The 25,465-nt window shown below is 42.1% G+C and overlaps 1 protein-coding gene across 1 annotated transcript in view; it reads right to left on the minus strand.

Annotated features, from left to right (window-relative positions):
• Positions 1-4,355: 4,355 nt before the first annotated feature.
• Positions 4,356-25,465, minus strand: part of LOC122797084 (vomeronasal type-2 receptor 26-like) — a 594,456-nt gene continuing 573,346 nt past the window's right edge. The window contains exon 5 of the mRNA XM_044065881.1: positions 4,356-5,269. Coding sequence (XP_043921816.1) covers positions 4,356-5,269 — 914 coding nt within the window. The remainder of the gene's footprint in view (positions 5,270-25,465) is intronic.

The following is a 25,465-nucleotide window of genomic DNA, read 5'->3' on the forward strand; positions in this document are numbered from 1 at the left end:
CTAGGCTTGTAATAGTTTGCAGACTGATGGCCTAGTATTTAACAATGAACTTGTGAAAATGGTTATCATCTTCAGCAGAAGCAACAGGGACAGGCAAAGATTAATACAACCTTAGGTGAGCTAGTTGGTGCAGTACATGGTCTGTTTGAAGGCATACAGGCCAGATGTCCATCATTATAGGCAGATGGCATAGGGATTCTGTATGGTGCAGTTGTCCTGTTTTAGCTGCCCTTCATGGCCATCTCTCTTCCCATGGCAAGTTTGGTAGGGATGCCATCACTATAGTGGAAGAGCACAGCCTTGGCTCCGTAGTATTACAACTTCCACAACACTGTCCAATGTTGAGGACATTACAGGGTACTGTAGATATACATGCAAAGGCACTGTTCATGCAGAGACCAAGTGTAGCACATCCTGATGGCAGAGTGCAGTATGCATATGAACATCTGTGCATGCTGTGGATTGTGCCTGTTACCTTCCTAGTAGAAGGAACCCAGTGAATGAAGATATATATGATCAGCACAGACATCTACTATGGGTAGCCTTGACTTGTCCATCAAACTCCAATAAAGTGCTTGCTGTCTTGTGTGCTGGAACTTTGACCACATAGATCCATACAGACACATCTGCATCACTCATCACTACCCACTCACAAGAAAATGGAGACACCGTCCCCTTCCTGGCGAGTGTTCCTAGCTCCCCACAACCACCTTCCCATATCTCACCGAAACAAGTATAGCATTAACCCTCATCCCCCCATAAACACACAAACTGCCCATAATTGACACTTGTCACTGAAGTCCTCTACACCGATGCATGTGATGACAACTGTGCCTTGCCCTCAAGACTCTGTTATCTGGGTGGCCTGTGTCTGATGTACAGTATGACCTGTCCATGGTAATGTAGCACAGCCTGGGTGGGTGTAGTATTGCATACATCATTTTTACTCTTGTATGTCATACTTACTCAGCCCAAAGTTTTGAACATGATCCTTCCTCTTAGCCAGTGCCATGGCATATTGCACCCACCTCCATCTCACATAGTCATAGCCTGCAGCCAGCTTCTCCACAGTCTCATAAATGGGTACCTCCTCTGCTGCTGAAAGCTGATTGTCTTCTTTACAACTGTGTCAAACTTGCTGTAACTATTTGTGTATCAAGATGTTAAGTAATATTGCACATATGCTGCAAAGATTCTACTGCATGTTCCAAGGTCATATTGTAATGCTCCATCAGTGGCATGTAGACAGTGGAAATAGACCATTAGCAGTTATAACATGTGCTCAACAATAACTTGAGTTTGTGGCAAGGTAGTGTTGTACACATTCTCTGCCATTGCCCATGGGTTTCTAATTGGTATCAGCAATAGATATGGAGTATATCTAGCACCACCAATAATATACCATGGTGTAAAACCGCCCCACACAGACTGCTGATATGTCACATGTGAGCCAGATGGGCGAGTTGTGAGCAATGTCTCAGTGGCCTGCTGACACACTGTATTTTAAATCCTGTGCATTGCAGACTGCCTGACAGTTGATGGATTGAAACCCTTACCATTGCTATACCACTGTCTATTCTACCCATGTAGGGTACCTATTGCAATGTGGGTGTAGTCATTGGCTGCTAGTATCTCAAGGAAATAGGCTATGTCATAAAATGCCCACATGGTGCTGTCTCCCAGCTCTGTTTTTCATGGGAACCACCTTAGTCCCCATTATACTGCGGCATGGTATCAATGATCTGGTGGAGTGTTCTTGAGGCAGATGCCTGTGATACACCTACCATGTTCCCACCGGTCACTGAAGGTTTCTTGTAGCTAATATTATCAGGTCCACACATGCACATAACTTGGTGTTCACAGGGGTGCATACCACATGCCTGCATATGAGTGTGACCCATCTTAACCAGCTCTTGCATGGTGCCTGTGTCCACATGGCAGCTGTCCACCCTGCTTGTGTCATGGAGTGCATGGTATGTTAGGTGCAGATGTGTGATTTAGTAGTGCCGAGGGCAATGATGCATCCCTCTCTTGACTCCCTGCAGAGAAAACAGCCTCTTATATACTCACATTCCCTAATGTGATTTTGACCTCTTACATGTTTTTGCAGTCTCTCTGTCCCATAACTCCTGGATTTTACTGTGGTCCACACCTGTGGGGTACCATCTCTGTATGCAAAATATATAAAATAAAGAAAAAGAATAATGATCTAAGAAAGTGAGTGGAAGCTGGGTGGCAACTTTACGAAGCATAATTCAAGGTCAAACTCTTAAGCTACATGTATCAGAACATCATTTCTAATGTCTTAAATATTGACTGTATGAAATAGTTTGGAAAATGAGGTAATCAGACAGTTCTTCATACCTTCCTAGCAGCAACAGCACTCGGGGATCACAGTGTTAATCCAGATTTGACAACATCAGTCTTAATATCTCCTCTCCACATTCAACAGTCACTACAGCATTTTTGTGCTTGCCCGAAGTCTTAAAGTTGCTTAAGCTCCAATAGTGACATACTTCATACTTTTCAGTGCAATAAGTCGTTCATCTGAAATCTTTAGTGACTGAGATATAGCTTAATTGCAGCAAGAACACATACTCTATACCAGGCTTCAGTATTATCATATTTTAGTTCTCAGGTAACTGTGAGAGAGTATCTGTATTTGTCAGAAATGCCACCATGTCACATCAAGTTAACCACAGCACTAACTTGGAGCTCAGAGATGCAGATCACCCTTAACAAGTCCAACTATTATTTAATTGCTAGTTACATATCCCTGTTGATGTCACCCACAGATCATGGCAATTATTTTAACACCTTTGAGAGGTTAGATACCAAACCAAGTATTTTCTTACTAGGTGACTTCAATTTTCCATGCACTGACTGGACACCTGCACCTCTAAAAATGAAAAAGATCAGCATTTCCTATTCTTTGTTAATACCAATGCACTGGAGCAAATTGCCAAACTACTAATTAGATTCTCTTATATCTTTGACCTGGTACTTACCAACACGGCTCAAGCCTGTACCCTATCCCACATCTCTTTGTCCTTGAGTAAATCTGTCATAAATCAGCCATCTTTTCCATCAGACCTAGTGATGTCACCTCACCACCAAATAAGGCCAGCTTTAGAAAATTCTCCAGCACAAACTTACTTCACCCTTTGAATCTATAGGGAAAATTCCCAGCAAACCCCTGTAAATTTACTCAACCGAGAGGCCTGCTGCATTCACCTCCAAACTGCTGAATAGAAGAGTTACTATGACTGTCTAAAGAACAGTACTATTTATAATGTATAAAGTAGGAGCAGCTTTTTTGCCAAACAACAGTATGCTGTCCTTTTTTTGTATTTATCTTGAGATTATTTTCAGTACACCTGGTGCATATTCCATCCATGCCATAGTAGTCAAACAACCCACTGCCATATTTTTACAAGCTCCATATCGAGAAAAACAACCTAGAAAAGTACAGTGACCCTGCCTGAATATTTTTTCTCCATATTTTTCTTTAGTTTGTTAGTTTAGCAAGACCTGTGGGTTTCAGTATTGAACTTGAAAATTACATTGTAACCTAGTTATTTTTCATACTTTGCCTCCACTGCCTGATAATCATCAGCCCCTATTGGCCAGTCGTCCCTTATAATACCCGCAATGGCGTCTAGGGTCGGCTAACAAGAGCCATCACTGAAGCAACCAGCAGCAGTGGTTCATGAAGTTTTTTTTTTTTTTTTTTCGCATATGTCATATCTCCTGTCAAGTGCATCAGTATGCCAAGGAAGATGAGCACAGTGGATTGATAGCGCTGTATGGTCTTTCACTTCTGTAAAGGACTTGTAATGGCAAACATCTCCAACCACCAATTAGCTGGTCTTCAGTAGTGAAATCTGATCTGTCCCATGTGCTCTCCAAACACATATCACCCCCTCTCTCCAGATAAAGGTGAGCAGGCCATGCCTCTTCACTGCTCTCCCTCACTGCTAGATACCCCTAGGGCTGGTGCTGCTAGACAATCCTCAGTCACCTGGACTGTGATCAGGGCCCCTTCTCTGTGCACCGTCTTTAATTTGGATTAGGTCATAGCTGACAGGCTGAAGACACTGCAAGTAATGTGACATTTTGTTGCATTAAATAACCAGTCTTTTCTGAAACATTATGATTTCTAGTAATTTATTTATTTTAGTTTATATTTTTAATAAGGTACAGTTCTTGTAATATTAATATTTCAAATAACGCACATTGTTTCTGTGTAGTCCTTGATGCAGATATTACAGAAAGTATCAAAATTAATTTATGAAGCTAACAAACAAAATATTACTCAACCCAGTTCATCTTGAAACGATGCATTAATTGCAAAATTAGCCTGATGCATAGTTTGGCTTTCCAGTTAAATGCTGCCGAGTATTCCTACTAGGCTGCAGGAGAATAATAAAGCACTTTGGAAAAAATATGCAGATAAGCAGGCCAGCACTGGAAGACATGATGGCAAAAACCTCAACAGCAACCATATACTTTCCTCTTGTACTTATGTAAGCAGGGATAAATGAAAGCCAAACACTGGTAAACACAATCATGCTGAAAGTGATGAATTTAGCTTCATTAAAACTGTCAGGCAAATTGCGGGCTAAGAAGGCAACTATGAAGCTTATAATGGCCAATATTCCTAAATAGCCTAGCATGCAGTAAAATGCACTCAAATAGCCTTCATTGCACTCAATAATTATTTTGTCCTTTGCAGTTTCCATGTTTTGTTGATTAAAGGGAGGAGAGAGAGACAGCCACACTACACACACAATTAACTGAAGACCTACGCAGCAAATTACAATGCAGTTTGGTATTTTGGATCCAACACACTTATTGAATTTCCTGTTAGGTTTTGTGGCATTGAAAGCAATGACAACAGTGACAGTTTTTGCCAGTATAGAAGAAATACAAATTGAAAAAATGATGCCAAATGTCATCTGACGAAACATGCAGTTTATTTTCTTGGGATACCCAATAAACATTAAGCAACAAAGGAAACAAAGTATAAGGGAAAGCAGAAGGAGGTAACTGAGTTCACGGTTATTGGCTTTTACAAGTGGAGTGGTTCTGTGTTTGATGAAAATGCATAAGACCGTGGCAGTTAGCAGTGAGAAGAATAATGATCCTGTTGTCAAAGTGCATCCTAGTATGTCATCAAACGACAGGAACTCAACGAGTTTTGGGATGCATGCATCTCGTCTTTCATTGGACCACTGGTCTTCCTGACATTTCTTGCAATGAATGGTATCTGACAGAAAGAAACATTTTTAGAAACAATGTAACATATTTGAATGAAATAATCCAGTTTCTAAAATAATGTTTGACCTTGAAGTATTTTTAATTACTTTAAAGAAAATATATTGATGGTTTCAGCACCGCACCCAAAAAAAACAACAACAAAAAAAGTTTTACAGCAAATCTTAAACTTTTCTGTATTGCTACTAGCTCTGTGTCAAGGTAAATGGTTACTGTTATTTTTCTAATTTGTTATACCCCAAAATGATCTGAAGAAGGCTGGGGTGGCTAGCATTATTTTATTTTACAGTCAATGGCTTCACCTTACTTATGTCAAGTTAGAGGGACAGAAATAAATCCTTGAGATGAGGGGATCATTTACTGTAGTTTTCTCTCTCATCAGTTGACAGCACTGCTATGACTGCTTACTTTTTACTTTCAGCAACAATCCACATTTTTAATTAATTTGCTTTTTATTAATGGCCATCTCTGTTACAGCATTTTAAAGAATGCATGAAAGACAAGCTTGAAAATGTAGCTGAGTTGTTGTTGTTGTGTCTTTCGGCTTTTCCCAGTTAGGGGTCGCCATAGTGGAATTCCGGTCCGCTAATGATTGGTAGTTGATTTTTACGTGCCGAGTTACCAGCCCTGATGCACAACCTTCAATGAAGATATGCCCATTCATGCATGTCTCCACGCAGAAGACGTTGTAGCTGAGAATCGAACCGGACAGCGTCTTACTGTGAGGCGACAGTGCTACCGCAGCACCACCACCGCTTGTTCTTTTCAAAGTAACAACTGTAGTTCAATGTTCAAGTGTGAGAAATCTGATCCCTGTGATTGAGTTATTTGGGCTGAGGTGGTTTGTGTTGCATTCACAGTTCTAAATATTGTAGCTAGAATTAAAGTATTTGATGTTAAACTTCTTTTCCCCAGCTCCAGAAGAAACATACACTTTTGCAGAAATTACAGTATAGAACAAAGTAAGAAGAGTTAGATTAACATTTGTTTTCTTTCTTTGTGACACCTTTGCATCTGAAAACTAAGCTTGAAAGCCCTGCCTTTGTTCAGATTCCAGGCTATGCTGTTTATCTGAGGTGTGACAGTGGTAATCTGTAAATTATAAGGGGCACATTTAAATGTCATTGTTTTCTTAATGGCTCTGTTGTTGGGATAACTGACTCAACTTAATTACCATACCACTCTCAGTAGCTCATGTGATGTAACAAATAAGGAAAAAAAGGGAAAAAGAATTATCAAACTATGTTTTTTCTCTGTATGTGAAGTGTTTAGTCTTGGATTACAGGGAAGGAAAAACACTTTTTGTAAAGAAAAACTTGTCTTTTGAGTTTAGTTCTCCTTTAAATTAAACCACAAAAAGTTAATGCAAACAGCACATGAAGTGTGGAACTGTTTTAATTTTCAGTCCCACTGAAACTGGAGCTCCGTGTTTACAGCTGAATGGAAGAACAGAGAAGTTAAGTTATTTGATTATGGTTTCCTGCTACACCTCTGTAATAGTTGACTGCCAGCAGTAAATGTCTCGTGTCATTGTAAATGCCTTGCCTTAATGGTACACCTCAAACTGCCCAGGCTTTGTAGAATGTCTAGATTTTTACTCCATATTTTTGGTTTGTCCCTCATAAAATGTGTAGTTTTCTATTTAGATTCATAGGTAGGTACTAGGCTCAGGGCCAGTGTTAGCATTTTGCGAGCCCCCAGCAAATGTCATGTTGGGGGGGGGGGCCCTAGGCACTTCCAGTCTAAGTATCACTCTGTCACTGCCACCCCTTCCAAGCATCCTTTTAGTTCATGCTGTAGACTTTTAGGAATAGTATGCTCAGACTGACCTGTAGCTATAATGCTCTTGCATTACAACAGGACTGTCTACAACACTAAGTTGGCCCATCTCACAAAGGGACATTCACAGTTACTGGTGTTTAGTTGCAACAATAATATATTATAACAACTCTATGTACAGGTCTGGCCTTAGATGAAATGGCACCCTAGGCCTACTGTTTCAGCCCCCCCCCACACACACACACAAACGCACACAACCCCCCCCCCCACAGACACATACACACTTCCTCCAGTCCTCCCCTCTGCTTCTCCCCATACTGTGCACAGTACCCTTTCTTCCTTTTCCTGCATTTTACTCTTCAGCTTATTCAGTAAGCCATAACTTTCTGTATGCTCTGAATTGTACTTTAAAATTTTTTTTCTTCTACATAACCTTTTCATCCAGTGATATCTTGGACAGAAATTCTGATTAAGGAAAGACATTCATTGTTGCTGTTAAGCTTTAGTTTTCCTTGCATCCTTTCAACACATCTTTCCTGACCAAGACAGCACAGTAGTAATAATTTTGGAAATAACACAAAAAAGCCAGGGTCCAAGAAGCCATAAGGTCACAGTTGCTCTGGGATGCACTTTAGAGCATTTTCCTATCCTTTTAATCCAATAGTGGCCTAAACTAAAATCACGAGTAAGAAAAGAATGTCTTTTTTTTATTTATGTATTTATCTTTCAAGTAAGATATTAAGTTGTGCCCAAGGCTGACTGATCAAAGCTGACAAAATAGTAGCTCACAATAAACTAACAAAATCTTATGAGGATACACCGGTTCTATTTGGGAATAGTGCCTGCCTCTCTAACCCCTCAACAAAGACAGTCACTGCCAACGCATCCCTATGGTGTTAGATTGGGATGAAAGGAAAGGCTCAAATTGCCAGAGTCATGTATTTCAACTGACTGCTGACATACATATAAATAGTATGTCTCCTCACCCCAACCTTCAAAGCAACCACTTGTATAAATGCCTGATGTGTGATTGTGAGGAAAGTGAAAAAATAATGATTACAGTAATGTATTCTGCTTTGTTGCTCCTAGGTAGTACACTGCCCCTACACAAGCTATAGTAACCTTCTTTGTACAACTCTGAGGTTTCAGAGAAAAGTAAAAGAAACAACGGCCATACTGTCCTCAGCCCAAACACCAGCCATAGTGACCTCCTGTGCACACCTCTAAGGTTTGACTGTGATGAAAATTAAAGTAATAACCAGACAATTTTCAGCCCCCCCCCCAACACACACACACAAACATACATAACATACAGCAGTTTTCTGTACATACAAAGTTGAGCAGGGCTGGTTTTAGAATTGATGCAGTTGAGAGAAGAGGCCATTTTCAGCTTTATCCCTAGCGGGGTCATGTAACAGCCCTGTTAAGGTCAAAGTGTAATCAGAAATTAATACATTTTTCTCTTCCCCAACCAGCAACAGCTTTGTGGGGCCCCCTCGCAGTCAAGGATGATTTGGAGAGTCCCCCCCCAAATCCATTTAAATAGTCTGGGGAGTAGGGGTCATCAGACTCTTAGAAAATCTAACTGTCTGAATGCTCTGTGATATATTTTATGCCTTACTTTTGAAATATAATTAGTTGTTCGCTGCATTTATTACTGATACCCAGAAGAATAATATATGTGACGTGACACTGTGTGTGTGTGCACAGAAAAAAAATCTGTGATATTTTTTACACACACACACACACACACACACACACACACACGCATAAGCCATAGCAATACTGATTTTGCACTTATTTCAGCAAATAACAATACACTGTGCAGCACTGATACTGTTACACCAGGTCAGTGACTGCTGTTTAGCAGTCATCAAACAGTAGCAGGAGTAAGTCACTTTTATTGAACTCATTGAAGAGTGTTGCATACAGGTCACTATCTCTGATGTCAAAGACCTTCCCTGATTTTGCCCATAATGTTGCTCTGTCCTTCATAAAAAGTTTGCTTTGCTGATAAATCATTTAGGATTACAGTCAGTCAATAAAACCAGACATCAGTTTTATACTTTTATTGTCCAAAAAACTGCATGTTAATGCAAAAGGTGCTATTCTATTAATTTTTTTAAGTGGGTTATTGTAATATTTAAAATGTGCTCCTGATTTTGAGCCTTTACTCTGCTATTATTTTTGGCACAGCACTGATTTTCAGCAAATATGTTGATATAGTACCTGGTGTTCTGTCAGTATTTATAAAACTCCTTAAAGAGAAAACCATTCCTGAAGATTGGAAGAATCAGCTCTTCTTCAAATCCAAGGTTTACTCTGAGATCAGTCACTGTGGGCTGTTGATCTCTCTAGTGCTTACCTCACTGGTTTGACAGACATATTACAAAATATCAAGATAAGATAACCTGCTGTGTTTGGGGGCCCCCCAGGAACAGGGGGCTCCCAGCGATTGCAGGGTTCGCTGTTGCCTAAAGCCGGCTATGACTAGGCTATTGGCTCAAGGGTCTAAATAACCCTAGCCAACAAGATTCCCTGGCTTTCGCCACCCAAGGAAGTTATTTTCCTGTGCCCCTGTTGAGCAGAGCCACAGAAATGATCCCCAGGGTAAATTTCCTATTTCCCTTCCACTCATCATGATTTTTCTTGAAGAGTGCTAATGAGGAACTCTGCTTGACATAGATGGGTAGCTTGTCCAGAGTATGGGAAGTCTCTGGGACAGGAATCTATCCTTCCAGCATGCTCTGTTTGTTGTGGTGACAAGGTTTAGGTCCCTAGAGCGTGTAGCTTGGAGGGATTGGGATTTCTTTAGGTGTAGCACATCCTACAGCTCTGGGTTTGACATAGCTTTGTTTGTTAGGCAGAGATCACCTCGGAGTAGGCAATATGCTATGGGGTAAAGCTGGCGTTTTTTGAGATGGTCAGCATAGGGCATTTGTTTGAAGCCGGTAATCCTCTTTGTGAGGTACTTCTGCAGCCTTTCCAGCTGTTGTAGATGTCCTGTGAGGTATATTTTAAAGGAGACATTGTACTCTATAATGGGTCTAATGAGTGATGAGTAGAGGGGAACAACGACCTCTTTTTTTTCCTGGATGAGAACCCTTTTGTGATGAGGTGTTCCATGTAGAATGATTTCCTGACCACTGTGGCGATGTGATTATCAAAGGAGAGACTGCTGTCTACCTTTGTCCCAAGGTCTCTCTATCACACATTTGGCATTAAGTAGACTGCAGCCTATGTAGTAGTTCGTGGGTACAAAGTTTTTGCCAAAGGGGATGACAATGCACTTTTTGGCTCTGAGCTTGGGGCCATGGCTATGACACCAGGCATCTGTCTAGGTGAGGCCCTTCTGTAGGATGTCCACATCATTTGGAGACTCAACTATGGCTCCTATTTTGCAGTCATCTGCGAACTTCATTAGCCAGAGGCCCTCTGTGTTAGCTTGTACTTCAGAGAAGTAGATGCCGAACAAGAGAGGACCCAGGACTGAACCCTGTCGTACTCCCCTTGTCACTGGTTTGAAGTCGGATTTGGACTCTGCAACTTTTACAGTGTGGGTTCTGTCATTGAGCCAGCTGGCAACCCATTTTGTGATGTAGGGATTTATACCTAGTTTAGTGAGTTTATCTATAATTCCAGAATTGGGGATGGTGTCAAAAGCTTTGGAGAGGTCAAGATAGGCTGTGTGAACCACCTTACCCTCGTCTATAGCTTTGGTGACTGCCTCAAAGAAGTCACTTGGGTTCAGGAGACATGATCTGCCTTTCACAAACCCGAACTGATGGGATCCAGAGTTTGGAGGTTACCAATGTCTTTGTTTATAAGTTCCGCGATGATATGTTCCATGGCCTTTCAAACCAGGCTAATAGGGCGATAGTTCCCGGGGTTTGTGGTGGCTCCCCTTTGTGGAGTGGGATAACTGTTGCTGTTCAGAAGTTCATGTAAAACGCAGCCTGGGATGTTCTCCGGTCCCATGGATGCTGCGTTTTTGGCTTTAGAGAGTGCAACTTTTACCTGTGTAGTTGTGATTACAGGGACTCTGCATTCTTCTGGTATAGATATGGACACTTTAGGGGATGAAAGGGGGGTAAAGTTAGCCCTATCTGCCAGGATGTTGGCTATATCAGTTGGTTCTGTAATTTTCATGCCATTGTGCTGTAACTCAGAGTAGATCTGGGTGTTGCCATTGAGATTCTTGACATAGCTATAGAATGCTTTGTGGTTGTTCTTAGAATCAGTGGTGATTTTGTTTTCGTAACTAGCTTTGGAGGATTTTATGAGGGATCTCAACTTCTTACTGAGGCTGACCAGGGAGCTCTTTTACTCATGGGATTTTACTCTCTTTTGCAACAAGTTCTTCCTTCTGTTGTAGAATTTGTTTATGGCAGGGGACCACCAGATTGGCTTACTTTTTTTTCAGGATAGCGTTTTGGTTCTGTTAGGGATAGCACAATCCATGCACTCGTGTAAGTGCTTATAGAGTGCATTTGTGTAGGAGTCAGCAGTCGTAACTGTATTGTCTATCTGCATGGGTGTCATGAAATTTGCCACTTCTGTCTTAAGAAGCATGAAGTTGGCTTTGGGGAAATTTTTTTACGGTGGTTTCCTTAATTGTGGTGGGGGCAGGATGTGGATATCTAGTGTGATTAGCTTATGGTCGGATCTGACTAACGAGGAGTTGACTTCAGGTGTGGAACACCGGTCACTTATGTTGGTAATGACTAGGTCTAGGATATTGTTGCCCCTGGTGAGGGTATCGATACGTTGATCTGGGATATTGGAATTTATGAATTCCAGAAAGCATCGAGTGAGGGAGTTTGCACATGAGTAGTTTTCCCAGTTAATGGTGGGGTAGTTGAAATTGCCCATTATTGGGGTGTTTGGTTGAACCCTAATATTTTCCAGTATCTCAAGAAAAGAGGAGTGGGAATCCTGTGTCATGGTGGAGGATCTGTTGCAAGCTACAATTTGGATTGCAGTTTTGCCCAGAGTTAGTTGCACTTGGATAATCTCAGATGCATTATGCTAAGCAACTAGCCTGGAGGTGTGGATATACTTAATGAATATAGACACACCTCCACCTTTAGTGTTCTGGTCCAGGTTAGATGGCAGAAAGGTGTGGTATGAATTATGGCCTGGTAATGCAGGGGTGCTCTTTGGAGCCTTAAACCAGGTCTCCGTCACTGCACATATATCAATGTTCTCCATTTTAAGGAGTGCCTTGAATGAGTGCATTTTGAGGTTTAGACTTCCAGCATTGAGTAGCATTACCCTCAGTTTTTGCTTGCCTGTACCTATTACGGTGGTGAATTTGTCATTTGAACCTTGCCTAAAAAAGGCACTATATGGGCAGCAAGAGCTTTAGCCAGTATCCAGAATCCCTGGGGCGAATGGTGCAGGCCATCTCTGGTAAAGCATCGTGGTGTGTCGACGATGTCATCCCAGGCAGACAGATACCGGATCCCCTTTATATGGCACCAGAAGCTTAGCCAGTTGTTGAAGTCAGTCATTTTGTCCTTTTACTGTGGTATTCTGGGTGATGGCAGGGTGCTACTCAGGTTTAAGGTCATACCTGCCTGTGCTACAAGATCAGAGAGCTCTTCCATGTCTCTTTTCATGTAGTCCAAGGAGGTGCAACTCAGGTCACTCACACCAACACTGACAATGACAGAGTCATATTTGTACTTGTTGTGGAGTGCATGGGTAATGTGGCAGATCCTGGCACCCAGCAGGCAGCTGACAGTAACTTTCTCCTTGTTTAGCCTGGTGAGTGGGACATCAGTGCGCCTGACTATAGAGTCACCTATGACTAGTATGTTGGGTACATTGTTTTGCCTTATGGGCTGTGGTTGAGTGGCACACTGAGTTTTTGGGCTATGTGTCATTTGGGTTGTGTTGAGGGGTGAAGGTTGCTTGAGTTTCTGCTTTGGAGGTTTCTGTTACTTGGGCAGATTATTATTGAGAGCCTCCTTGAATGTTTTTGTGTTTCTATGTGTGGATTTTGGTGGTGTAGGTTTAGTGGGACTATGTGATGAGTGTGGTGTGGTGCACGTGTTTACATTCTCCTCTTGACTCTCAAGTTCAGTCCTGGTTGGAGAGAGCTTTGCCTCCAGTTTGGCTAAATAAGTGCATCTCTCACTGGTTGTAGTGTTGGTTGGTAGGAGAGAAGGTTGTCTGTGTACATGAGGCAATTGCTACATTGCCCCAAGATACCCACATTCATCAGGTAGACAGGAGAAAACACGGGGAGCTGACCCTTAGATATGCCTGAATAAAAAACTATTTCCCTCTAGACATGTGAGGAAAGGAAGTACAAGAGCTGTTTTCCTCTAGATAATGAGGAAGGTTAAGTGCTGTAGTAATTTATGGCTTATTTAGTGCTTGCAACAAGTTCTGAACAAGTGCTGAGCTCTAAGAAGAAGATTCAAGTGCTAAAACTAAGAAACTGGCTAGTTCTAATGGAAAAATTAAAGAGCAGACTTTATGGTGCCAAGAATAGTTTAACCCTAGCTAAGTGGTGCTGCATGATGTCAAAACTCCCGCAAACATGGGTTTTTAACTCAAAGTTGAAAGGGATAGAAATCAGCCCAAAATGGCCAAAAAGGTTCAATTTCAGAGCTGGAAACCATTCCTCTTGTGACATATGCTGCTCAGTGCTTACCACTCTCACCAATAAGCAGAAAGACATTCCACTACCACATTTAACAGTAAATATGCACAGAAAAGGCTGCCGCACTTGAGTGTGAAGCCTACAGCAGTAAATGCCGTTTAGATTATTAACTTTAAGTTTAAATCAAAGTGCACACACAGTAAAATGATTTAACAGTAAAATGCAGTAGAAATAACAACAGAACCACAGTAAAATGGGTTTTAACGTTCGATGAGCAAAAAAAAGTCAAGAAAAGGTCAGAAAGATATTTAGAATCAGCAAAAAGTCACTCCTCCTCATTTCTTGTGCTGTGGTAGTCTGCGGACGCCCAAACAGGATCCGCTGAGCTAAAACAAGTGCAAACCCACTCAAACAAGGGTTTTTAACTCAGAAAGTTGAAAGGGATAGAAATCGGCCAAAAACTGCCAATAATATTCAGTTTCATAGCTGGAAACCATTCCTCTTGCGACAGGCTGCTCAATGCTTACCACTCTCACTGATGAGCAGAAAGACTTCCCACTACCACAACAAGGTCTGGACAACTCAGAAACACAAACTAAAGTCCTGAAACCAGCAAATCTGGGATCCGGACTATTCTAGTATAGGAAAAGGGGGGAGACGAGCAAAACAGTATTTTTTTTTCTGAAATTAAGCAGAAAAATGCAATTTAACAGTAAATATGCAGAGAAAAGGCTGTTGCCCTTGAGTGACTCAGACATCATAACTGCTAGAAAATGCATGCTAATGCAAAACATGATATTCTAGCAACTTTTTAAGGTTATTAGAGCAATGTTTAAAATCTATCCCTGATTTTGGCCTTGTCTCATCATTATCTGTGGCTTTGTCCAGAATTCTTGTGCTAAAAGGTTGAGAGGTATGTTTAATGGTCATGCTCACTCTCATCCTAGTTTATTTCTTGTAATCTTTAACTTACTTCATACCCCATGTATATGCTGTAAAGGATTCATGTGATTATTTCATTTGCATCATAGTGAAACAAGTTTGGATAATCGTAGAGTAAACTGAGCACGTAAATGAAGATGATGAAATTCAAACATACATATTAAGTTCAGCATGCTGGCATCTTGACCATTTTGCTGTAGTGCTTTGTTTATGTATTTAAGGTATGATTTCCAAATATATATTAAGTACCATGTTGCAGCATTGCCAGTTGCCCAGAATTGCTTTTGTTTTTGCATTAGCAAACACATTTTGCACAACAGATTTTTGAGGAGTTAACATGCCAGATTCACCTAATAAGAGAAAGAAATATATACTCTTAAACTACATGTCTTAGAATGTCATTCTTAATGTCTTAAATACTGACTGTATGTAGCAAGAACTAAGGTCATGGAAATGTGTGAAGGAGAATGCATGAAGCACAAGTGCTCTTCCAGGCATTGTGAAGCACCTAGCTACAGTGAAATGTAAGTTGAAACAGACTGGCTTACACACGGTGTGCTGATTCCTGGTATGTTCACTAAGGGTGTTGACTATGTACCCTCTAGCATAATTCAAGCAATTTGCTGGTTTAGCTGGGGGAATTATTCATTAAGTACTCATGGAATGCTTAGGAGAGTCTTGTGTATAGATTTTACAGGAACAAAGCCTTCAAGTTCATTGTGGGCTTATTGCATACCTCAGCTTTCTACATGGCAAATTTTAGTACAAAGAAGCTATCAACACATGAACAAAGAATTGTCTGTGTGTGTGTGTGTGTGTGTGTGTGTGTGTGTGTGTGTGTGTGTGTGTGTGTGTGTGTGTGTGTGTGTGTGTGTGCGTGCGTGCGTGTGCCCTTTATAGCCATATTGTCTTATACTGCTACTTCAGTGTTAGTGAGGAGCTCCAGAATGTTGTATAACTCAGGAATGATTGATATTTATTTATTTATTTATTTTTTAATTTATTTTTCCCTGAGGACTGAATGCATAAGACACATGTAGCATTGTTTCAGAACTTATATAAAGAGTATTTAAGTGTACTTTGACGGCATAGAACTTCCTCACTGAAGTTGTGGAACAGATTTAACCACTAGGTTGGCCAGGAAGCTGAAACGACAGCTTAGCCAACACAGGCCTCATGTAGTCTTCCTGTGAAAAGATACCTTTGGCAACCATTCATTATCAACAACTGAAATGGATTTAGATGATTCACAGGCCAGTATCATATCTCCTGAGAAATTACTTATACCTATATATTTATGAAGGGGAAAAATTATATTATGAGAAAATAGTTGATGTAGTTGCTGCCACCTACCATGTAATCATTATGTATTACTAGTTATTCACAAGCCCTTGTGCATGTTCTGTACATACTATGTACTGCTGGGTGTTTTAAGCAATACAAGGATCAGTTTCAGATACTGTTATTCCTTGTTAATGGTTCATAATGCACTGTCATGGAAATTTGATAGTACATTAGTATTCCTTAAGTAACAGAATATAATGCTTCTAATTTTAGAAAATATTAAAATACTGAATGGAAAGAAGCCATTGACACTGAACAAGTCCTCATGTTAAATGAGAAGTAGTTATGCTAATTAATGTTACATGGCTGTTATATGCTTTCCTAATGAACCTTCTGCCAAGCACTATTCCCAGAGAGATAGACAGACAAATCATAGTATATAGGTGAAAGCCAACTCCAGCTACCTACACATGCTTCTCATGCAGCAGGAGGAAGTACTTTTTCATGCAATTAGAATAACCTCCTGGGTCTCTGCACCATCTGCATTAGTGAAAATGTCATAAAGAAAAGGACTCCTCAGAAAATCTTAACCTGTAAATAGTTAATATCGCAAGCCCTTGCTTGTAAATGTTTCATCTCCTAAGCTCCTGCTTACACTTATCAAGGATATCTGAACTAGATTTGGGATGCATGGCTAGGCTTAAAATGGCCTTTGTGGTTGTTAGTCTAGTAAATATCTGTGAGCCTATGAAACTAAGTGCGTCGTAGAATTATAGGATCATAGGAGATTACTAGGCTAATGGCCTTGGGGCCCTTACAAGCCTAGCCAAGAGTTTATCCCCCCAAAAAAAGAAAAAGTCAGCATCTGTCACCCCTGTCAATGAGGGACAGAGGTGGAACCCCTGGGACAGATTTATGGCTTCCCATCCACTCATCAAGATTGCATTTGAAGAGGGTCATTGAAAAACTCTGTTTGACCGGTATGGGAAGTCTGTTCCAGAGACGGGGCAGTCTCTTGGAGACAAACCTGTCTCTCCAGCAGGTTTTGTTGATGTCTCATATTAGATTTAGGCCTATCAAGCGGTCAATGCGCGAGAAGTTAGACTTACAGATATGGAGCATCTCCAGTAGGGCAGGGTCTGACATTGCCTTGTAGGCAAGACACAGATCACCTTTGAACAGAACAATCTGTATGACACAGAGTAGAGTGATAGTGATTTAAGCTGTCTGCATAGGGGTTGGAGGCCATGGATTCTCTTTGTGAGGTATTTCTGTGGCTTTTCCAGTTGGTGCAGATGTTTGGAGATGTACATACCAAATGGGGCACTATACTCCATTATAGGTCTAATAGGGGAGGAGTACAGTGAGGTAATAACCTCCTTTTTTCTGGATGCAATCCATTTACTTATGAGATGAACCAAGTAAAAGACTTTTCTGACCACTGCCGCCACATGATGGTCGAATGTGAGATTGTTGTCAACCTGAGTATTCAGGTCTCTCACCACAGGCTGTGTGCTTAGGTTGCCATTGATGTGGTAATCACTAGGGGCCATGTTTTTACTGAATGGTATGGTAATACATTTTTTTGCATTTAACTTAAGGCGATGACTTTGGCAGTAGTCATTTGTAGCTGTGATACCCTCCTGCAGTATGTTAACATAAACTGGGGAGTCAGTGACAGCACCCAACTTGCAGTCATCCGCAAACTTGGTCAGCCACAGGCCCTTTGTCTTTGTCTGGATCTCTGAGAAGTATATGCTAAGCTAAACAGTAGGGGTCTCAGGACAGGTCTGCTGTCGGAGGTGGCAGCACCTAATTTGACCTTGTGGGTCCTATCTGTGAGCCAGTTGGCCACCCAGCTGACTAGATAGGGATTAACACCAAGTTGTGTTAGCTTTTTGATGATACCTGAGTGGGGGATTGTGTCAAAGGCCTTGGCCAGGTCAAGGTAAGCCGTATGCACTGACTTTCCCTCATCCAGGGCCTTGGTGAGAGTCTCAAAGAAGTCAACTAGGTTCATTAGGCAAGATCTGCCCCTGACTAATCTGAATTGGGTGGGGTCGAGTGCTTGGAGATTGCCTATGTCCTTGTTTATGAGATCCATAATAATATGCTCAGTGACTTTACAGATCAGACTTGTCAAGCTGATGGGGCGACAGTTTCCATGGTCAGTAGTGGCACCACCTTTGTGCAAAGGGATGACAATGGCAGTTCTCCATTCTGCTGGAATGAAGCCTGTAGTTAGGCTGTGGTTGAATAGAGTGCTCGGTGGTGAAGCTAGTTCTTGCTGGAGATGGTGTAGAATACAGCTTGGGACACTGTCATGTCTCATTCACTGACACTGTGCCAGATTTAAAAAAAAAAACATACAAAATGCTATTAAAATTTTAATAAATACTCTTCTTTAACCACTTTAGTTGATAAATATGTTCCAACCAGAAGCACACAATCACAAACTCACAAGCTGTTACAAGTATCCATATCAAACATTCATTACTGTGACTCACTGTATTGATTTCTTGCAGCCAGACTATGGAATTATGTCTCCTGAGACTTTAGAAATAACCTTAGACACACAAAAAAAAAATATCAACAAGTTAAAATCATCTAACAAAGAGCTAGTGCTAGCCTTGTGCATGGAGGTTTACCCATCCTTTTACTGTTCGCTCTCAGTGCAGATGATTTCCATTATCTTATTCCTTCTCTCAGTCTGCCATCCAGTTTCTTTCTGATACTTGCTCACCCTGTCTTCCATCCTGCCTCTCGCCTGATGTTCTTCAAGGATGCATCTGCAGTCCTTACATATGGGTTGTCCTGCCTCAGGCAGCCCTTCAGTCGGCTGGATTCCAAAGTCTGGGTCCGGCGTCGGCTGAAGTCGCCCTTTCCCCGACGTCAGAGCGCCTGGGGTATAAAAGAGTCAGCCGACGCCATCTTCCTCAGTCTTTCTTGCCGCGTGGTGCCCGAAGCAGAAGCAGTTTGCAAGTGCCGGTCGGCCAGCTCCTGTAAATTCAGCTACCGAAGACTTCAAAAAGCTAAGTACCCCGTTGGGGACTCTTTCTTGCCTCAGCCGATGTCAGATCAAACTCTTAAAGTTAATAATTGTTTGACTTGTGGGAAACAAATACCTCATAAGGATTTCCATTTCTACTGCCTCCCTTGCCTAGGCCCAGACCACGACGTCTCGGCCTGTACTGCCTGTGCCTCCTTTAATCGACGCACTCTTAGGCGTCGGTCGGAGTTTGCAGAGGAATTTTTTGGGGCTAGTTTCTCTTATAAAATGCCGTCGGAGACTCCGGCTTCTCATTTAACCAAAAAACGGAAGGACAAGGACCGACACACGTGGACCGTGGTTTCGGCTGAAACCACGCCTAGGCCTACCGCGAGTGTCTCGGCTGAAACAGAGTCCTTGGTACTTCCGACCGTGGAAACGGTACAACCGACAGCCTCGGCCCCGGAGGCTTCTTCTGAGTCGGTTATGGATTTACCCTCGGAAACCGGTGTTCAGGAAACTACCAACACCATTCCCTTAGACAAGACTACCCCAGCACGTGGAGCAGCCAGGCCCCCTGCATCCATGTCCATTAAAGCATTCTCTAGGGCTAAAGCTGCTAAGCAACAAAAAGCTCTGCCTCCCAAGACTATTTCTCAGGGATCCACTACAGGTTCACAGATTCTAAGTTTGGCTGAGGACCTTATTTCCTTAATCAGGGGATCCCAACCTCATCCGGACAGGGGCTCTCAACCCCCTCTAGACAAAAGGCCCAGGGTTGAGTCCGCTGATCCTCAGTCCTCTGATGAGGCCTCTGATGGCTCTGCTCTATCAGATTACCAGGAGAAGGCCTTCACGGCCTACGAGGATTCTGATGCAGAGGAATCCATTCCCTCTGCCTCCCCTCCTGAAGAGCTGTCCTTTGGGGAGACCCTTCACTCCATGAGAGAGCATTTCCAATGGCAGGGCCAGGAATTCTCCAATTCCAGGAAGAGATTAAGGACTTTTCTTCATTTACCTCAGCATAGACCTTTGGCTATTCCTCCTGTTTTAAGTGTCATTGATGATGTGTATTCTGAGTCTAGCACTACCCCTGACACCCTTCCTCCGGCTCCTGTTAAACCCGATAGGTACTACAGGGTCCCGGACTCGCATCATTTCCTTTACAAGGCCCACTCTGCTGACCCAGAAACTATTTCCCAGGGTCCTAAAGGGGTTGCAGCTGTCACAACTAAAAATCCACTCCCCTCTGAAAGGGAGTTCAGGGCTTTAGAGAGATGGGGTAAAAAAGTGTATACTACTTCCACTCTGTCTATGAGGGCTTTAAATTGTCAATTTCATATGATACAGTACCAAGAGTATTTGTTGGATGAATTGCAGAAAAAGCTGTCTTCTCCTGAACCCCTAGACCGTAAGTCACTTCAGGATCTGGTACATAATTCACAACAGGTTAGCAACCATTTCTTGCAGTGCGGTTATGATGCATTGGAAGCTTCATGTAGGTCAGCAATGACAGGTGCAGTCATACGTAGACATGCTTGGCTGAAGGAACAATCTCTGCCAGATCATGTTAAGGCTAAGCTTTTGGATGCTCCACTGGAAAAGCAAAAGTTATTTGGCTCCACTGCTCAGGGGGTCTTAAAGAAATTTGAGGAAAAGGCTAAATCTGTACAAACAGTCAAAGATTTCCTCCAGGTACAACCACCAAGATTCAGCAGAAATTGGCCTTCTAAGAATTGGTCCTTTCCAGAAGACAGATATCAAAGAGGCAAGAACAGGCGTGCCAGAGGTAGAGGGCAAGCTAGAGGCTCCTACAGAGGACGTCAATGGCAGCCTCCTAACCAGAGAGGTAGTGCAGGACCAACAACTGCTGCACAAGGACAGACTCAATGACTTCACCTTGATCCCGCCAACCAGGGCTCAATTAGAAGCACCTTTGGGCGGAAAATGTCTTTATTCTCAAGAAATTGGCACAGTATTACAAGGGACAAATGGACACTGCAAATAATAGACAAAGGATACAGGTTCCATTTCCATACATTACCAAAAAGAAAAGGAATGCCAAACCTGCCACCAAATCAAAGGGCAGAGGCTTTAAAACAAATTGCCAACCTATTGCAAATGGAAGCTATAGAAAAGGTTCCTCTCGCAGAACAAGGCCAAGGATTTTATTCCAGACTATTCCTTGTCCCAAGAAAAGAAAAACAATGGAGGCCTATTCTTGATTTGTCCGCACTCAATACTTATCTCATTGAGCCAAAATTCAAAATGCTGACCCTACAGCAACTCCTTCCCATGCTGGGCAAGGGGCCTTGGCTGGTAACTCTAGACCTCAAGGAGGCATACTTGCATGCCCCTATCAGACAAAGTTGCAGAAGACACCTCAGATTTCTTGCAGGTTCAGAGCATTATCAATTTTCAGCATTGCCCTTTGGCTTATCTACTGCACCCAGAGTATTCACGAAATGCCTGGCATCAGTAATTGCACACTTCAGACTTCAGGGGATTCAAATATACCCGTATCTGGACGACTACCTTATACAAGCGGACAGCCAACAAACTTTGGAAAAACATTTGAATTATGCCATTCGCCTACTGCAGGCCTTGGGATACACAGTCAACATTCACAAGTCAAGACTTGTGCCATCCCAAAGAATAACTTTTCTGGGTGCGGAACTAGATACAACCACCCAAATGGCTTTTCTCACAGAAGAAAAACAAAGACAACTACCGGATTGCTTCAAAAATCTGACAAAACAAACTCGGATGACTGCAAGGAAAATCCTGCAGGCCCTGGGTTACATGGCATCATGCATTCTTCTGATTCCACAAGCAAGGCTGCATATGAGAAAACTACAATGGTACCTAAGGAGTTCATGGTCTCAGCACAATCACAGCCTAGAAACTTTGATACCACTCATTCCATGCCTTCAAAAGGAATTCCTGTGGTGGGCACAAGCAAGCCAGTCAAACAGGGGTCTGCCTTTCAGCAAACCAGTAACCAGCCAAACCATTACCTCGGACGCTTCAGACCATGGATGGGGAGCACATATGGAGGACAGATGCATCCAAGGACTATGGTCTCAGAAAGAATTGCGCATGCACATAAACCAAAAGGAAATGCTGGCAGTGATTCATGCAATCGAGGCCTTCAAGCACTTTCTACATCAAGGCCACCTGCTAATAAGGACAGACAATACCACAGTTATGTGGTACATAAACAAGCAAGGAGGTACCCATTCCTACCCTCTTTGCAGACTAGCAATGAATTTTTGGGAACTTTCCCTAAAACTCAATATAGAGCTACAATCCCAGCTTGTGCCAGGAAAAGACAATATACTGGCGGACAGCCTAAGCAGAAATACCATGGATCCACACAAATGGATGCTACACCCAGACATCTTTCTTCAGATAACACAATCTTGGGGGAGGCCGGACATAGATCTTTTTGCCTCCCACCACAATCATCAGCTGAAGAAATTCTGTTCGAGGACATACCACCCACAAGCATGGAAAGTGGACGCCCTCTCTTTCAGCTGGAATACTCTAACAGTGTATGCATTTCCACCTCTTCTTACTGAAAATCAGGACAGAGCAGCCAAAAGTGATTCTAATAGCCCCGGACTGGCCAAGACAGCACTGGTACCCACTGTTACGGAGCCTGTCACACACGAAATCGTGGCCTCTACCACAATGGTCACTCCTTCTGACACAGCACAATTACAAAACTCTGCACTCCAGCCTGAAAACCCTGCAGCTGACAGCCTGGAGAATACCTTGACTCCTCACCAGGAAAAGCTATCCAAGAGAGTGAAGGATATCATCATGGAAGCTCGCAGACCTTCCACGAGAAAGGCATATTCAGCAAAATGGAAAAGATTCCACACTTGGAGCACCGCAAAGGGCCTAGATGCCACAGTGATGAGCATGGCACATATCCTGGAATACTTGGCAGAAATGCTCCACAATGGCCTTTCTTACTCTTCCATAAAAATTCATGCTTCAGCAATTTCAGCAGAATACAATACTGATCCACCTGTCTTCTCTCATCCTCTCCTAAGGCAGTTTCTAAGAGGAATTAAAAACATCAGTCCTCCAAGAAAACCACCAGTGCCTACATGGGACTGACTCTACCTCCCTCCTCCCTTTGAACCAGCAGCATCTTCAGAGTTACAGTTCCTGTCTTGGAAGACTGCCTTTCTTCTGGCCATAACCTCAGCAAGAAGAGTATCTGAATTGCAGGCACTCATGGCAGTACAACCATTTCTTATTTTTCATCAGGACAGAGTCTCCTTGAGAACCAATCCTTCATTCATGCCAAAGGTGGTATCCAGGGTCTCATTGAACCAAGCTATTCACCTGCCTACCTTCTTTCCAAATCCACAAAACAAGGGAGAGAAACTTCTGCATACCCTGGACATTCACAGACAGTTGCGCTACTACTTGGACAGAACTAAGACTTTCAGAAAAACTGACCAGCTGTTGGTAGCATATGCTGCAGGCATTCAAGGCAAAGCAATTTCCAAACAGACAATTTCAAAATGGATAGGAAATTGCATTCGATTCTGCTACTCTTATCATGGAAAAACTGTGCCAGCTAACATCAGGCCTCATTCCACCAGAGCCACAGCCACCTCCACAGCCTTTTTAAGAGGGGTGGCTACCAAGGACATTTTGGAAGCTGCTACATGGAGCTCCGTGCATACATTTTCCAATCATTACAATTTACCCTTATATTCCAGATCCAGAGCAGGCTTCGCTATGGCAGTCCTGCAGGGCATTTTAGCTACACCATCATTTTCTTAGATCCTACCACCCCCAGCTTGGCTATGGTATTCTACCCATATGTAAGGACTGCAGATGCATCCTTGAAGGACATAGTACAGTTTTGTACCTACCATAAATGTAGATGTCCGATAGGTATGCATCTGCAGTCAGGTTTTCCCTCCCTCCTTCCCCTCTGTGGTATTTCTTGGGTACTTATCCCTCTTATAGCTAGCTGGGGTTATCTATTATGGTGTATTTGTTTTATATTACTGTGCATGTTTGGAATATTTTGCATTTCTCCAAATTTAGCCTTCCTTAGATGGCACCTGGCATCTGGGGCAAGAAAAACTGAGGAAGATGGCGTCGGCTGACTCTTTTATACCCCAGGCGCTCTGACGTCGGGGAAAGGGCGACTTCAGCCGACGCCGAACCCAGACTTTGGAATCCGGCCGACCGAAGGGCTGCCTGAGGCAGGACAACCCATATGTAAGGACTGCAGATGCATACCTATCGGACATCTACATTTATGGTAGGTACAAAACTGTACTTTCTCACCAGCACCACATGATTAGCTTCCAACCACTTTATTATTTTCCCCTACAAGTCCCCACTCTCTATTTTCATTTCTTAATCCACATTCCTACTACCTCCTTTACTTCTAAGCTTCCACCTTATCACCTATCTATTTACTGATGTATATTTATAAATTCATAATATTATATATTTTAAACAATTGTTTGTGCCAATTATTTATGCTTAATACATTTTAAGTCCACTACTATTTGTTTTATAGTAAACTGCAGTTCAATAACTTTGGAACTTTTCCCCCAGGTCTCCACTAAATGGGCTTCTGCTCAGTCTAACTATCCCAGTCAACAAATGCAATGAATTAAACAGTAAATACATAATACTGCATGACGACAACAGATCACAGGTATTTATAAACCTTTACATGTTATTAACATCATGATTAAGGATACATATTTACTTTGGTATTAGAGATCACCCTCCATATGGGAACAGAATGTGAGGATTTAAAGTGGCTATTTAGGAACAGATGATTGGTGAAAATGCCACTGTAGCCATGATTTTGGATCACTTAACAAAGACTGAGCAAGACACCAAAGCAATCATTTTTATGCTTAAACATTTCTGGCCTAGATTAATCATTATAACATAGAACAACATTTCCCAGGCAATGTATAATATTTTCTACCTTATCATCTTAAACATCCTGTTAAATATAACTGTGTTTATGCTTCCTAATTTGGTACATCTGTTTTAGAAATCCTAAATTGATGGATTTGTTTCACCATCTTGGAAATATATACATAAGTGGGAGCCCTCTTGCATGACTTGATAATTTGTGACTAATCTATGAGTATGATATTAATGTGAGGTTATTTCTGGGTTGAAAGGAACTCATAGTGTAGTGCAGTGTGGATTAACTGATGCAGCACATATTCAAATGACTGCTCCATAGTTTGCTGCTGAGCTGGAAAGTCTAATACAGCCATGAAGGTATACTCAGTTTGGACAATGTGAACTTGGTGCAGGTTGCTGACACCATGATACAAGGCTTTTGCTAACCCATTTGGGAGATAGGGCTACCAGTCAGAGACATTACTATTAGACCCAAATACTTACAGTCACAGTGAAAGGGAAAAGCATTGGCTTACAAAAGTCTCTTACTCAGTCCAGTCCCATGTTAACACTGATGAAGGGGATACTGAATGAAGTCTAAGGGAATTTACATCTATTTATTTAGGTGATCCTAACATATTATGCCTTCTAACACCATGATTCATAGAAAC

The sequence above is a fragment of the Protopterus annectens genome, chromosome 3.part0, assembly GCF_019279795.1.
Source record: "Protopterus annectens isolate FY-2018-M chromosome 3.part0, PAN1.0, whole genome shotgun sequence".
Lineage (NCBI taxonomy): Eukaryota > Metazoa > Chordata > Ceratodontiformes > Protopteridae > Protopterus > Protopterus annectens.